This window comes from Herpailurus yagouaroundi, unplaced genomic scaffold, assembly GCF_014898765.1.
Source record: "Herpailurus yagouaroundi ecotype Mexico unplaced genomic scaffold, PumYag 182, whole genome shotgun sequence".
Classification (NCBI taxonomy): Eukaryota; Metazoa; Chordata; class Mammalia; order Carnivora; family Felidae; genus Herpailurus; species Herpailurus yagouaroundi.
Genome location: NW_024412413.1, coordinates 60,186,546 through 60,203,936, shown reverse-complemented (window position 1 = coordinate 60,203,936; position 17,391 = coordinate 60,186,546). Strand labels below are relative to the sequence as shown.

Here is a 17,391-nt window from a genome sequence, read left to right as displayed (position 1 = left end):
GTACAATCCTCCCAAACTCTAATCCTAGTTTGCCAACATCTAAAGAGAGATACCACTAAAGCCTTAGTACTATATACAAAAAGACTAGGGCTTCAAAGATGACTATGCCAACCCAAATATTTTCCCAAAGGCAGGTGGCAGAAAAATATATCAATACCAAAACCTGTCAATACTGATTTTCTGCGTATGAGTCAGTTCTTTAAAGTGATGATACAGATAGAATAAAAAGAAGGGTGCTTGGGTGGCTTAGTCAGTTGGGCATCCAACTTCATGATCTCAGTTTGTGAGTTCGAGCCCCATGTCAGGCTCTGTGCTGACAGCCTAGGGCCTGGAGCCTGCTTCGGATTCTGTGTCTCCCTCTCTCTCTCTGCCCCTCCTCTGCTCATGTTCTGTCTCTCTCTCTCTCAAAAATAAATAAACATTTAAAAAAAAAAAGTAAGAAACAGAAAGATATATAGAAAGACTGCTTTTCTACTAGGGAGCAGAATACCTACCTCAGTCTGTGGTATCTCAGATGTAATTTTTACCACTTTCTTCTCTGTTGTCCTGGAAATGAAAGAAGTTTTTTTTAAATCAGAAAACTTATTAATATTCTAACCCTAAACCTTAGAATGTAGAAGAATTCACCTGAATCAGGTCTTCTGTCCCATTATCTCTTCATCATCCCTTAGTCCAAAAAAATATGAAACCCAAGAGAACTTCAGTTTCTTGAACTGCCATCTATTGATGAGTTCAAATAACAGACTAACCTACTTTGCTAAATAAAGTATTAAAAAAATAGGGGCGCCTGGGTGGCTCAGTTGGTTGAGCGTCCGACTTCAGCTCAGGTCATGATCTCACACTCCGTGAGTTCGAGCCCTGCATTGGGCTCTGTGCTGTCAGCTCAGAGCCTGGAGCCTGCTTCAGATTCTGTGTCTCCCTCTCTCTCTGTCCCTCCCCTGCTCATGCTCTGTCCCTGTCTCAAAAATAATAAAAACATTAAAAAAAAAAGTATTAAAAAAATATATCAGAAAAGAGGCCTGGGTATATACACTGGGTTGAAGAAAAACACTCAAAGGACACCAGAAACCATTTCATTTACTTTAGGAACTTTAAATTTACTTCCGGACTAATGACTATTCCTCCAACCCTCATTTAAATGGCAGCTCTCAATTTTCATCACGACGACGATTAACAAGTGTTATTCTACAAGCTCTGGTTTCCTTGTGTTACAAATCCTTTATTTCTCCCATGGGGACTGTAGCTCCAGCTAGAATAGTCAAAGTGAGACAAATAAAAATGCCAAAGGGAGTGGGAAGAAAAAAGGCTATGGGGAGTTTGAATTAGGAAAACATGGTAAGCTACTAGTCAAAAGGTTTAACAGAAAACAAAAGAGGGGGGACCATAGGGGTGGGAGACAAAGTTCGGAAGTACCCAGGATAAACGGAAGGGCATTAACCCTCCACCAAACAACTCCCATAAAACTGTGGGTCATAACCAGTCTCATTAAGGTCCCTCATTTAAAGACATGGACAGCCTTTGTTCCAGTATCCTGGACACTTTTCCCATTTGATGCCCTGAAAGGTAGTAATGGTTTAATGGCATTTTCAGAGGAAGCAATTCTGGAACAGGAACTTACTCTCTCCATCCTTTTGTTGGAGGTCCCTGAACTGACAGATAAGCAATGGGTGCCCCCTGCTGACCATAACTACATCCTACAATATTTAACTACCCTGTTTGGGGATGGAGGGTGTTGGTGAGGGGTGGGGAGGAGATCAAACTAGAAACAAGCATATTTTGGGAGAACCTCAAGCCAAAGATGAAGCAAGAAGATCTCCTTTTGAATGTTCAAAGCACCTATATTAGCCCTGAATATTCCTACTTTAAAGAAATTCCTGAATTCTTCCCATTTCCTGGTCATTCTTCCTTCTCCAGCTCTCTCTCTGTCTTGTTCTGGCAGAAAGGGTCACTGAAGTGTAATGTTTTACTTGAAGTCCAATGCCATTAAGACCTCCGCCAACCTCAAGCTAATGACTTTCTTCACATTCCCATCTTGAAGCACAATTACTGCAGTACACCTCGTGGTAGAAAGGGAACCCCAGAGAGGAAGCTTCCTTCTGCTGTGTTCCAACTCCTTCAGGCACAATTAAGCTCGAACCATAAATACAAATCACATTTTGGAACTCATGGGAAATTTCTTCTCTTCACTGAGAAATTTCTCTCCTACTCATAGGCACATACAAGACATCCTCCAAACTTCAGGGACCCAGAACCTTTCTGTAGTCTAACCACGACTATCCCTCTAAAGAGCAAAATCACCTCCCCAAACACACACACTTTCAAATTCCTTGCTTAGAAATTCATTAATAAAATCAAAGCCCTCTAAATGAAGAATTACACATTTTACATATTCTAAGGATAATGAAACTTCTAGAATTTTCAAACTTCACTGTTAACCCACACAAGCCAATTATCACTGTATTTACCTCATCTTCTTTCTTACTCTAGAAGTCCCCAAAACATCAGTACTTTAAAGCTATTCTATAGGGCGCCTGGGTGGCTAAGTTGGTTAAGCGTCTGACTCTTGATTTTGGTTCAGGTCATGATCTCACAGTTTGTGAGTTCAAGCCCAATATTGGGTTCTGTGCTGACAGCATGGAGCCTGCTGGGGATTCTCTCCCTCAAAAATAAGTAAGTAAACTTAAAACTATTCCATAAGCCATTTCCTTAAGGTAATATATCTAAACATAAACCTCCTATGATGGAAGATAACTACATGGCTTTAGAAAGCAGTATTGTTAGACAAAAATGCACATCCCCTTGCAGCAAATCCACTGCAAGGAGTTTATCATATGGACATACTTGTGTCAGTATAAAAATAGTTACATAACAACATTCATCACTGCATTTTTTGCTACTATGAATTATCTAAATTTCCACCAATAGGAAACTGATGAAATTACTGTTTATCTATAGGATAGAGTATTATTAGCTGCTAGAAAGAATAAGGTTCTAAATTGATAAGTATTAAATCTGGGTGATAGGTATATGGGGGTCTATTATACTATTCTCATAACTTTTGTATATACTTGCAATTTCCATAACAAGCTAAGAGGAAAAAAAAAGACCTATCACTTACAAGGATAATTATCCTTATTCCACACAGCTGATGTGAGGATTAAGCGACAATACACGTAAAAATGCTTATAACCCTGCCTAATATACACAGTAAAACCTTGGTTTGCGAGCATAATTCATTCAGGAAACATGCTTATAATCCAAAGCACTAGTATTTCAAAGCGAATTTCAAGAACCCTTGGCTCAGTTGTGATCATGTGACATTTGGTGTCACATACTACTTGTATTGCAAGCTTATCGCTTGTTAATCAAGTTAAAATTTATTAGACATGTTTGCTCATCTTGTGGAACACTTGCAGAACAAGTTATTCACAATCTAAGGTTTTACTGTAACTCACATTTAAATAAAAACATTACATGTAATGATACAAAAAGATCTCCAGATCTGAAAAAAAAATCAAGGAACCCACAATATGTCTGGTGTGTGTATGTATCTGTATATACACAAACTCCTCATATAAAACATTCTAAGAGAATATACTGAAAACCTCTGGGAAGTCAGATGCGGGTGGGAACAAGAGGTACATAATTCTCTATTTATATACTCCTCTACGTATTGTTTGATTTTCACTAACACATATATGATCTCTTATAATTAACTGCATAAATATAGCTACGAGGAACAAAAATTTTTTTTTTTAATTTTTTTTTTCAACGTTTTTATTTATTTTTGGGACAGAGAGAGACAGAGCATGAACGGGGGAGGGGCAGAGAGAGAGGGAGACACAGAATCGGAAACAGGCTCCAGGCTCCGAGCCATCAGCCCAGAGCCTGACGCGGGGCTCGAACTCACGGACCGCGAGATCGTGACCTGGCTGAAGCCGGACGCTTAACCGACTGCGCCACCAGGCGCCCCCAAAAATTTTAAAAAGGATTCAACTGTTACTAATGTGGAGTATAAAATGGCCAGACATTCATAGAAAGAGTCCCCCAGAAAGATGTTTGTGATCAACCTTTTTGTTTGTCTGTTTTATTATCAACCTTGTGGGATACATAAATCAAGATCTACTTCCCACTCTAGTACTTTGGCCTCCCTTCCTCCACTGTAAATCAAAAAAGGAAGAGAAAATATAGTGTTACCCCAGAGATATAATCTCTGCTCAGTACCCTCCCTCCTTACAAAATTCCTTATACACAGAGAATCTATATGACTCTCTATATGGAAAAAGAATCACCTATTATGGTGCTACCCCAGAGGCTAGAACTAAACTCTGTCTGGGCTTGAAGTCTCCTGGTCCTAATTATCTATTATATAACCCAGAGACAAACTACTTTGCTTCACTGGGACCGTGTACTTAAAATGAATTAGACTCTTCTGAAAATGATCTAATGCGAAATGAAAAAGACAATAAGAGGGCACTTAGGTGGCTCAGTTAGCTAAGTATCTGACTCTTGATTTCAGCTCAGGTCATGATCTCATGGTTCATTAGACTGAACAGTGCAAAGCCTGCTTGGGATTCTCTCTCCCCCTCTCTCTACTCCTCCCCCGCTCACTTACCCTCTCTCTCAAAATAAATAACCTTAAAAAAAAAAAAAAGAAAAGAAAGAAATAAAAATCCAATGGAAATGTATAAAAGGTAAGCAGAGTAAAAGACTAAAACCCCTCCATTAGGGCACCTGGATGGCTCAGTCGGTTGAGTGTCCGACTTCAGCTCAGGTCATGATCTCACAGTCCGTGAGTTTGAGCCCCGCGTTGGGCTCTGTGCTGACAAATCAGAGCCTGGAGCCTGTTTCAGATTCTGTGTCTCCGTCTCTCTGACCCTCCCCTGTTCATGCTCTGTCTGTCTCAAAAATAAATAAATGTTAAAAAAAAAATTTTTTTTTTAAAAGGAAAAAAAAGACTAAAACCCCTCCAAAACCCAGAACTGTCTGCCCTATACTCAGATCATAAAAAAGGGATAGTTACATATCAACAGTTTTCTCAGGGGGTTCTTCCTCTTTGATAGGCAGTTCTATGGGTTTTGGTTCTTCTTCCTAAAACCAAATGAGACAATGGTTAATATAAATCAACAGTAAATACCCATCAATAAGAGAGTATGAGAACTCAAAAATGAACCAATTTTTCAGAACCTTCATTCCCCCTCTGTGCTCCCCTAGCACATTAGCATTTGAGCCCTATAATAATTGATGTTAAGCAATGTGGCCAAGGTAGCAGCCACACTGACTAACCTTACTCTCCAACTCACCTCTGTTTCATCTCCCAGTACATCTTCTTCATTTGCCTCCTCTTCAGCTAAAGAATATTAAAATATTCAGGTCAAGCCCTGCTAAAAAACCATCTTGATCACTGTACTTAGGCTAGAATTATAATCATTCTGCTTTCCCAAAATAAATTCAATAATAGAAGGTAAAAATGATGCTCTTAAAATTTGTTCCACATGGAGAAAATAAAACAGTATTCTCTAACATTAATACAAAGTTGAACTCCAGCTGGACTGAAAAATTGTGGTGAGGTCAAACGACAACACTAGTAAAAAGTAATGTGGGAGAATATCTTTAAGATTTAGTGGTGGGGAAGGATTTTTGGAAAAAGCCCTTAAGCAAAAGTAATATATGAAAAATCACAGATTTTCCAAAACTAAGCAAGGACACCATGGAAAAAGAAACAAATGACAAAGAAGGTACTTGTGCCTAAAACCAACAAGGGAATAGTTACCAGAATGTCAAATAAATGTCTGCAAACTAACAAGTGAATTATGGGAACACCAACAGAAAGACAGCAAAGGAAAAAGCCAAAAAAAAAAAAAAAAACCATGAACACAGCAAATGTCCAAACGTTTTAATAATTAAAGGAAAGTATATTGAGCCAGCAGATTAGCAAAAATTAAGCCACTTGATAAAATAGTTCCAAGTTCAGGTGTGTGGAGGAGATACAAGAACCCTCATGCACTGATGATGAGAGTGTAGATTTACAGAGCAATTTTGGAAAACAATTTGTCAATGCTTAATCACATCAAATATATATTTATAAATAGATATTAATTAGCAATCCCATTCCTGGGTATAAACTCTCACAGAGAAACACAAAGGAACATGAAAGTAGGCCAGGAGGCAATACAGGTGTCTATCACCAGGTGAATTAAAGTAAAATGTGGTGGATTCCATACATGGTAGAACACTATGCAGGAATTTGAATTAAAAGACTAGATGACCACACAGCTGCAGGCCATACGAATAAGTCTTAAAAAGAAAAAAAAAAAAAAGTACTTAGAGAAAAAAAAAGCAAGAAGGCAGGCTATGGCCTCATTGCCAATTCTATAAAAATATTGTATTCCAAAACAACACTACATGGTTTACAAGGACAAAGACAAAAATTACATATCAAGCACATTAGAATAGATGCCTAAGGGAGCTGGGGTAAAAGAAATGAGAATAAAAGGGAATAAATAAAAATTACAGCAGGGACTTGTACAACCGGGGATAATAATATGCCTTAAATAAAGCGAGTTTTGTTTTTAAAAAGGTGGAATTACAGAATGTCAGAGCTAGAAGGGACCAGAGATTACCTAGGTTTATGAATTTCAAGGGTGGAAAGATTTGTCTCATTTCATAGATCAGAACAGACACCTAATCATGTAAATAGTGACTGTTCAAAGTGACAGAATAAATTTGTCATAAGAGGATTCAGAATTCAAATCTTCCCATTCTCAGTCTAACGATACTTGTTTTCCCATACTTCCTTTTAAATAATTTGCTGAAATAAACTTAGTGTCTTAAAAAAGGGGGAGGGGTGTATTTCTTTACATTATAACCACTGTTTTAAATGATCAAGAGTTTTCCTGACACAGTAAATTAAGAGCTTACATCACCAACAACCTAAAAGAAAAAAAGAAATCTTCATACGACAGAGCCTAAAAATTAACCCCCTCACTCATATTACTCTGCCTCTACAAAGCACTCACCATGCTCTTCAAGATATGCCTGGAGCCTGTTGATGAGATCTTGTTTTATCCCCTTGGTCTCCAAACCACGAGCAAGACATTCCTGCTTTAGTTCAGCAAGCTGAGAAAAAAGAGTAAAGCTTTTCCTTAGTTAACAGAATGAACCTGGTGACTTAAAAAAAAAAAAAATTACTTCTCACAATAAAGAAAAAATGAAAAGTTCAATCCAAAACTACTGCTCCTAACTACACCAAGCCTCCAGATCCACAAAGATGGTCCACTTCCCTGTAACAATAGTCAATATACAAAAGGACTTTTCTAACAGATGGTGAAGAGTAAGTGTCCTACTTTAATAATAAGAATAAAAAAATGAATCTTTAAGTAGAAAATCTAATTATCTAAAAGCAGATTCTTCTTACTATAATCCCAGATCCTTTACTGCAATCTACTATACACATGCATACAGGCCTGACCACTGAAGAATTAGGTAGATGTGTTAGCTACTTTAATGTCAACAATCAAAGAATCTAGTCTAAGTGGAAAAAATATCTAATGGCATGCCATAGGGTTCTGTGGAAGAGTTTTAAATTTTTTTTAACGTTTATTTATTTTTGAGACAGAGAGAGAGACAGAGCATGAACGGGGGAGGGTCAAAGAGAGGGAGACACAGAATCCGAAATAGGCTCCAGGCTCTGAGCTGTCAGCACAGAGCCCGATGCGGGGCTCGAACTCACGGACCGCGAAATCATGACCTGAGCCAGTCGGCCGCTTAACCCAACTGAGTCACCCAGGCGCCCCAGAAGAGTTTTAAATCAGTAATTTGACTAAACAAGTAACAGGTATGCTTATCAACTGTGCAGACAACAGGAGGAAGGATCAATGGATTACTGACAGAACTAAGGGGTGGGGAGGGCAGGGAGGAGATCTCTTCAGAGAGAACGAGCCAAAAAGAAGATTCAATTTAGAAGGAAGAGGTATACCTATAATTACATTTATATTCAAAACTTAAATTGTTCAAAAACCAGATAAGGAAGATCTGACTCAACAGTAACTCTAAGGATACAGACCTTATAATTTTAGATGATTACAAGTACAAAGAGGGTTAACAGTATGATTTGCTGCCAAAGTAATTCCAGGTTATGGGAACTGAAAAACAGAATCTATATTATTAAGTGATTATTTATTTGATTCTTATTTTAAGAAGTATAATGACATGCGGATCCAAGGAAAACAAGCAGGAAAAGGAAAGCTCCAGAAATCCTATATGCAGATCACTGCACAAATAGATGTGCACTGAAAGAAGACAAATAAGAAGTCAGAAAGCAGATCCCTATAGAAGAGGAAACTTTACAATTAAGGGAATATGCTGGCCATCTCTAGAAGGCTTTCAATGCTTTCAAGGAGCATTTGAAAATGGAGAGGAGAGCTTTTTTCCTCCCCACGATGATTGGGCAAGTGGAGCATTCATTGGGCAGGTCAGGCAGGCAAGGATACTATGTGGAGAACTGTCCTACTCAACAAACCAACAGCACCCTCTATTGAGAAACATGGTAGGTAAATCACCCATTAAAAATGTGGAATGGCTGCACAGCATAACATGGCCTCTTTTAAAGTCATTTGGATTCAAATTCTAGCTTTACCACTTACAGCTGTATAAACTTGCATGAATAACTTAACCTCTTTGTGCCTCAGTCTCCTATGAAATGGGGATAATGCAATAAATAGTACCTATACCATAGGGTTGTTAGGAAGATTAAGTCAGTAAATATTTGTAAACCATTTACAATAGTGTTTGACAAGCTAGTAAGCACTTCATAAGTGTTAAACACTGGGTGAAGGGTTAGACAAGATTAGAATCACTGCTTCTCAGATTTCTGAATTTCACAGATCAGTGTATTTTTTATTAGGCAGACTGATAGGGCTGCCAGCTTTTTATAATATTCCAACAAGATGGATACTTTTATAAAAAACAATAAAAACTGATTACTAGAAAAAGGATCACACATTTGGATGGAGCACTGATGCCAAACTGCTAGAAAAAGTTTCTTTTCTTTCTTTTTTTTTTTAAACTTAGCTCATCACTAACCAGTAACAGTTCATGGACCAGCACTGGCCTGCAGGCCATACCCTGAATAGTATTAAGCTAAAATCTAGACTTAAGTGATCTCTAAGGTCCATTTCTTAAGAATCTGGGTCTTTCCCACATCAGTACTTTGTTTCTTCATTTTCTTTCAGCTTCCTGGAGAACAATTTTGATTTTAGTTACAGTCTAAAAAGTTTTATTAGTTCCTTACAAAAGTACTGTTCACTGTAGAATGGTTTGAAAATTGCAAAAAGTATAGAAGAAAATAAAATCTTATGTAAGCCCAACACTCAGACATCTAACATTTTAAATATATCATTTGTGTGTATGTGTTTAAAAGGTGCTGGTTGGTTAGTTACAAAGCAATAAAACTTCTTTATTTCTTTTAACCCCTTATCTTCCTCAGAAGCCTCCATTCCTTTTCCCCCTGGTTTAAGTAACACTTTTGGTAAATATTCAGACAATTTCAAAGTTTGACTTGCTGGCTCAGTTGGTAGAATATGAGACCTTTAAAAAAAATTTTTTTTTCGACATTTGCTCATTTTTTGAGAGACAAAGCGTGAGTGGGGGAGGGGCAGAGAGAGAGAGGGAGACACAGAATCTGAAGCGGAAGCAGGCTCCCGCAACCCACAAACTGTGAGATCATGATCGCAGCCATAGTCTGACACTTAACTGATTGAGCCGCTCAGGCGCCCCTAGAATATGTGACTCTTAACCTCAGGGTTGTGAGTTCAAGACCCACATTGGGCATGTAGCCTAGTTAAAAAAAATAAAATTAAATTAAAATTAGTGGCGCCTGGGTGGCTCAGTCAGCTAAGCATCCGACTTGGGCTCAGGTCATGATCTCACAGTTCGTGGGTTCAAGCCCCATATCGGGCTCTGTGCTGACAGCTGAGAGCCTGGAGTCTGCTTCTGATTCCATCCGATTCCGTGTCTCCGTCTCTCTCTGCCCCTCCCCTGCTCACACTCTGTGTTCTCTCTCAAGAATAAACATTAAAAAAAAAATTAGGGTGCCTGGGTGGCGCAGTCGGTTAAGCGTCCGACTTCGGCCAGGTCACGATCTTGCGGTCCGGGAGTTCGAGCCCCGCGTCAGGCTCTGGGCTGACGGCTCAGAGCCTGGAGCCTGTTTCCAATTCTGTGTCTCCCTCTCTCTCTGCCCCTCCCCCGTTCATGCTCTGTCTCTCTCTGTCCCAAAAATAAATAAACGTTGAAAAAAAAATTAAAAAAATTAAAAAATAAAAAATAAATAAAAAAAAATTTAAAATTTAAAAAAAAAGCTCAACTTTCTAACAAAGCTTTTCCTCCCTTCTCTTTCCTTCCCCAAACTGGATAGCATTTGACATTTGACATTAATCATTCATTCTCCCGATTTCCTCTAGTTTACAAATCTTGAATTTTAATTCAAATCTTTTTTCATCTGTTATCTCTCAATCTGGTTTGTACATTCTTTGAAGGCAGAGACGCCTTATATAATTTATAATATTTCATATGACAGGAACTGAAATTTATTTTTTTAATGTTTATTTATTTTTGAATGAGAGAGTGCAAGTACAGGAGGGGCAGACAGAGAGGGGACAGAGGGTCTGAAGCAGACTCCGTGCTGACAGCAGAAAGCCTGACGAGGGGCTCGAATCCACAAACCCTGAGATCATGATGGGGGATGAAGTCAGATGCTTAATCAACTGAGCTACCCAGGGGCCCCTCAACTTTATTTTATTAATCCATGGCAGATAAAGTGCTAAGAACTTTGTTTTTTATTTTTTTAATGTTTATTTTTGACAGACAGAGAAAGAGAGAGGGTGCGTGTGAGCATGAGTGGGGAGGGGCACAGAGAGAGGGAGACACAGAATTCCAAGCCATCAGCACAGAACCTGATGCGGGGCTGGGATTCCACCAACAGTGAGATCATGACCTGAGCCAAAGACAGACGCTTAACCGACTGAACCATCCAGGCCCCCACCTCCAACAGCACGAAGTACTTTGAATGTGATTTCCTCACTTAATCCTCACAACAAATATATATGATTAGTAGTACAACCCCACTTTATAAACTAAGAAATTAAGAAAATGCAGCTTAAAAAAATTCAACAATTTGCTTAACAATCACACAGCTAAAAAATAGTAGAGATAATATGCCAGCTCAGGCTCTTTGATTTAAGCTCTATCTTAACTACCAAGATGCTGGCACTGCTCTCATATACAAGCTCTATCTCCCCGCCTTTTTAAAAAAAATTTTTTTTAAGTTTATTACTTTGAGAAAGAGCCAAGCGTGTACACGCACGAGCAGGGCAGGGACAGAGCAATGGAGAGAAAGAGAATCCCAAGCAGGCTCTGCACTATCAGTGAAGAGCCCTTGACGTGGGGCTTGAACTCATGAATCCTGAGATCATGACCTGAGCCAAAATTTAAGAATTTGACACTGAGGCGTGCCTGGGTGGCTCAGCTGGTTGAGCGTCTGACTTCAGCTCAGGTCATGATCTCACAGCTCGTGGGTTCGAGCCTCACATCGGGCTCTGTGCTGACAGCTCGGAGCCTGGAGCCTGCTTCGGATTCTGTGTCTCCCTCTCTCTCTGGCCCTAACCCACTCGCATTCTGTCTCTGTCTCTCTCAAAAATAAATAAACATTAAAAAAAAAATTAAAAGAGTTGGATACTTAACCTACTGAGCCACCCAGGCACCCCTCTATCTTTTCCTTGCTTTCTCTCTTTCCTTGCTAGCTCTTCTTCCATCTAACCCTGTGAATATTGATATTCACTAAGACTGCTTTGGCCTTCTTCTCATTCCATTTATATCAAAAGCTTTATTTTTAATATTTATTTATTTTTGAGAGAGAGAGAGCACAAGTGGGGTGGGGGGGGGAGAGAGAGAGAGAGAGAGAGAGAGAGAAGGAGACACAGAATCCAATGCAGCTCCAGGCTCTGAGCTGTTAGCACAGAGCCTGACTCAGGGCTCGAACTCATGAACTGTGAGATCATGACTTGAGTTGAAGCTGGACGCCCAACTAACTGAGCCATCCAGGTGGCTGAGCCACCCAGGCTCCCCTCAAAAGCTTTTTCAATCTCAGAACCCAATCATTGGCAAATCCTGTCAGCTTCACTTTAAAATACAGTAGTCCCCCAGGGCACATGGGTGGTTCACTCAGGTTAAATGCCCATCTTTTTTTTCTCTTTTTTCTAAATGTTTTTCTTTATTTTTGAGAGAGAGAGAGCACACAAGCAGGCAGGGGAGGGGCAGAGAGAGAGGGAAACACAGAATCAGAAGCAGGCTCCAGGCTCTGAGCTATAAGCACAGAGCCCGACTTGGGGCTCGAACTCATGAACGGCAACATCATGACCTGAACCAAAGTCAGACACTTGACCGAGCCACCCAGGTGCCCCAAGTGTCCGTCTTGATTACAGCTCAGGTCATCTCTCTCTCCCTCTCTCTCTGCCCCTCCCCCCTTCAAAATAAATAAGTAAACATTTAAAAATAAAACAAAAACATAAAACAACATAACATAACATAACATAACATAACATAACATAACATAACATAACAGTAGTCCCCCACTCATCCACAGTTTTGCTTTCTGTGATTTCAATTACCCTGGTACAACTGTAGTCCAGAAGTACATGATCCTCCTTCTGACACTTCATCAGGTCAATAATAGCCTAGTACTATGTCCTAATGCCTGCATCATTCACCTCACTTCATCTTAGCATGAAGGCATTTTATCATCTCACATTATCATAAGGTTGAGTATAGTACAATATTTTGAGAGACCACGTTGACATAACTTTTATTACAGTATATTATAGTTATTCTATTACTTACTGTGTTAATCTCTTACTGTACCTAATTTAAAAATTAAACTTTATGGGGTGCCTCAGTTGGTTAGGCGTCCAATCTCGGCTCAGGTCATGATCTCATGGTTTGTGGGTTCATGAGTTTGAGCCCCGCGTTGGAGCCCGTGCTAACAGCTCAGAGCCTGGAGCCCGCTTTGGATTCTGTGTCTCCCTCTCACTCTGTCCCACCCCCACTACGCTCTCTCAAAAATGAGTAAATATTAAAGAAAACAAACAAATAAGTAAAAATTAAACTTTATTATAAGTATATACTTATAGGAAAAAATACAATACACATAGGTTTCCATACACTAGATTTTAGGCAGCCATTGGGGGTCTTGGAACATATCTCCTATGAATGGGGGGTGGGGGGAGGGATCAACTGCATCCAGAATCTAACCCTTTCAGGTCTTTGATACAAATTACTGTAAAAACTCTCAGCCCTTGCACCTCATTATAGTTTACTCTCAACAAAGTATCCAGAGTGATCTTTTAAAAATAAATCAGGAAAAAAAAAAGTCAAAACATGTCATTTCTCTATTCAAAAATCCCCCACTGGTTTCTTATCTCAAGGGTAAGCCAGAGTTCTAATCACCTAAAAGGTCTTCTTATAACACTTTGCATGTAAGACTCCAACTTCACATGAGTCTCTGCTTTGACGTCACCTTCTCACCAAGACCTTCCCTAGTCACCCTGTTTAAAATTGTAATACCCTTAGTCCCACTGTACTACTACCTAACCCCTTTACTATTTTTCTCTACAGACCTTATCACTATTTGACATACTATAAATTTTATTTATTGAGACTTCCCCCACTAAAATATAAACTCCATGACAGCAAGAATTTCATCTGCTTTGTTCACTGCTATATGTTCAAAACCTATGGTAGCACACATGGTAGGCACTCCATAAATATTTTGAGTAAGTTGCAAACCTTTCCTATCAGCCCTCAGCTCTTGAACTAGAGACCCACATTTGCAACTATTAGACATCTCCAAGTGCAAATCTCAAAGACACTTAAGCCAAAAACTGAACTTATCTTCTTTGTTCCACAAAACTGACTTGTTCCTCTTCTCAACCTAGACTACTCAAACCTTGGATTCATCTTTCATTCCTCCCACATCTAACTGATCTATACATACTTACAGTTTTATATCCCAAATTTCTTTCAAATTTACTCCCATTCTAATAGCCACTACCTTATTTCAGATTTTACTAAGTTTATTCACTTGACAGTTATTGAACACCCATTCCATCAAGCATTATTTTAGATACAAGGAAATAATCATAAACAAAAGATAAAAGAGTTCTTGCTCACATGAAGTTTACAATCTGGTAAAAAACAAAAACAAAAACAAGGCAATCAATGATCATTAATATAATGTTTAATTAACCTAAAAAAGTACAGCGTACAGGGCACCTGGGTGGCTCAGTCGGTGGAACATGTACTCTTGATCTCAGGGTCATGAGTTCAAGCCCCACATTAGGCATGGAGTCTACTTTAAAAAAAAAAAGTACAGGGTCCCATGAAAGCATTTAAAAAGTAGTCAAATCATGTGTGTGGATACGGAGAACTTATCCTACCTAAGGGTTCCTTGGGTAAATGATGTATGGCTGGTATCGGAAGGGAACTAGCAGTTAATTAATTAATTAGACAAAGGTATGGGGGATGGGAGTGGCAGGAGCACTACAGCCAAAAGCATGTATAACACTTCTGGGTTCCGAGGTAAGACAGGCTGTAGCGCAGTGATTAAGAACACAAATCTGGAGGGAAGCCTGGGTGGCTCAGTCAGTTAAGTGTCCAGCCCCATGTCAGGCTCTGCGCTGACAGCTCAGAGCCTGGAGCCAGCTTTGGATTCTGTGTCTCTCCCTCTCTCTGCCCCTCCCCAGCTCGTGCTCTGCTTCTCTGTCTCTCTCAAAAATAAACATTAAAAATTTAAAAAAAAAAAACAAAAAAACACCACAAATCTGGGGGACAGGCTATTTGGATTTGAGCCACCACTTATTAGCTCTGCAACCTAGGGGGCAAGTTACTCAGTTAATCTCTCCGAGCTTCCAATTTTCTCATTTTGAAATGAGAATAATAGAGGCATTTACCTTACAGGGTTATTTTGAGAATTACATCAGTTAACCTATGTAAGCAGCTTCAACCAGATCTTGCAACATAGTAAATGCTAAGTATTAGTAATTAACACAGTCATTCTGAGGAATGAAATAAAATCAAGCCACTGTGGTTGGGAGTGTAAGAAACTAAGCTGGATTTATAAGAATATAATTAAAAGTTGTTTTCTTTTTTTAAGTTCATTTATTTTGAGAGAGAGAGAGAGAGAGAGAGAGAGAGAGAGGATGCGCATGAGCAGGGAAGGGGAAGAGACAGAGGAAGAGAGAGAATCCCAAGCAGGCTCCATGCTATCAGTGCAGGGCCCAACACAGGACTCCATCTCAGGAACTGTGAGATAAAGACCTGAGCCGAAATCAAGAGTCAGATTCTTTTTTTTTTTTAAACATTTATTTATTTTTGAAAGAGCAAGAGAAACAGAGCATGAGCCTGGGAGGGGCAGAGAGAGGAGGAGACACAGAATCTGAAGGAGGCTCCAGGCTTTGAGCTGTTAGCACAGAGCCCGACACGGGGCTTGAACTCAGGAGCTATGAGATCATGACCTGAGCCAAAGTCAGATGCTCAACCAATTGAGCCACCCAGGCGCCCCAAGAGTCAGATTCTTAACCAACTAAGCCACCCAGATGTCCCTATAATTAAAAGGTTTTAAGCAGCAGAGTGACTACTATAATGAAAATCTAACTGTAAAAATCTCTGTCTCCAGACCCCATCCTCCATACTGTCAAAAGAACAACAACTGATCATATCAGCTCTTCCTTTCAAATTTTGAAAGGCTCCTCACCTTCCACCTGCATGACAAAAAACAAACACCTTACACAAGTCAAAAGGCCCTTTTCAACATCACTCCATTCCACCTTTATGGTCACAAAGTTCACCTGCTTTCCAAACTATCTTCAACCACCAACACACATGCGCTTTATGCTTCAATATTATCTAACACTATACTATACACCCTTGTGGTTCTCTCTGCAGTAGTCCCTGTTTTCAGCATGGACTATAAATTTGGTACTATTACAATTCAAGGCATTTTCATCCACATTCAGTCTCTTTCTGTGTTAGAATGACTGCATTTCTACAAAATCTTCAGAAATTTGCTGTTGATGTGGACTTACATATCAATCCAATTAATACTTTCCCCTCTTACTTCAAAGCTTGTTTCTTTCTTCTGGGACTCCATATTAAAGCCCCAAATTCTTTTTATAAAACTGGGAGGAGTTTTTAAAAAAGAGATAAAACTCTAAGTCAACCCAAAAATCAGGATCACTCCATCAAGATCGACAGTGGAACCAAACATTAACTGTCCCGGAAGTCAGAATTAAAGGCATAGGTTCTTAACCAGAGGTCCACGGACTCCTCAGGGCTACAAGGTAGTTTTATGAAGCCCCTCAAATCGCATGCAAAGTATGTGTACATGCCTTTTTCTGGGGAAAGGGTCCATACCTTTCATCAGAGTTTCAAAGATATCTGTGACCTCCAAAAGGTTAAGAAGTGCTCTAGAGAAAAAGCAAAGACAAGCAAATGTGATTAAAAGACTGAATCTTTTTCAGGCTGTCAGGAGTGCCTCATGTTCTCTCAGACTATAAAACCCGAAATCAGGTCAGAAGACATTATCCTATCAATATCAAATTTAATACAGACCTGACAAAACAGATCTCATAGAAAGAATCACTCCATAAACCAATATTAAATCCATAAAGGCAAGTCATACAGCTGGTGACTTACTCCAGTGATTTCAAAAGTGGAATAAAAAGAAAATATTAAATCTTCTATTCATATTTCCTTTTTATCTCATTCACTCAAAACTTTCTTTCCTGTGCATGCTTCATAACACACATAACATTATGGCAGAACACAATTTATTTAAGTAACTACACATATGACAGAGGTGGTTACTCAATTTTTTTTACTCATTATATTAGGAGACCACAAATATGATCTACACATTTCAGTGTCACCAATTTAACAGTAACTCCGTGATCCATGAAAACCCACTAGCACAGTTTAGAATCCATGAGTAAGAAACCAGTTTTCACAGAAAGGTTAATTGGTGTCAACTAGTATGTGTCCTCCCTACACTTATTCTCCTTATGTCTTTTTTTAAGCTCATCAAGCTTTAAAGCATCAGTTTTTAGCTTTGGCTAAATCAGCCTGGTTTGTCTAAGGTTCCCAGGATGTGACCAAAACAAGAGCAAAACATCTGATGGGAAAGCTACTTGTGAAACCACAAATGGACAACTAAAGAAGAAGTTCTCTTAATTCGCCCTAAAATTACTCTTTTCTTCTAGAAAAATAACAATCTCAATATGTCGAAGCTACCAACATTCCTCAAAGATACAACTTAAAACCACCCTGTGACTGAGAGTGTCA

The 17,391-nt window shown here is 39.2% G+C and overlaps 1 protein-coding gene across 2 annotated transcripts in view; it reads right to left on the bottom strand.

Annotated features, from left to right (window-relative positions):
• SARNP (SAP domain containing ribonucleoprotein) overlaps positions 1-17,391 on the bottom strand; it is a 55,041-nt gene that overhangs the window by 36,525 nt on the left and 1,125 nt on the right. For both annotated transcript variants that reach the window (XR_005795509.1, XM_040491800.1), the window contains exons 2-5: positions 7,020-7,119; positions 5,304-5,350; positions 5,024-5,091; positions 495-546 (exon numbers count right to left, since the gene is read on the bottom strand). Coding sequence is in view for 1 of the 2 variants with exons in the window: in XM_040491800.1 (XP_040347734.1) it covers positions 495-546; positions 5,024-5,091; positions 5,304-5,350; positions 7,020-7,119 (267 nt within the window). In the remaining variant the exon portion in view is untranslated. The remainder of the gene's footprint in view (positions 1-494; positions 547-5,023; positions 5,092-5,303; positions 5,351-7,019; positions 7,120-17,391) is intronic.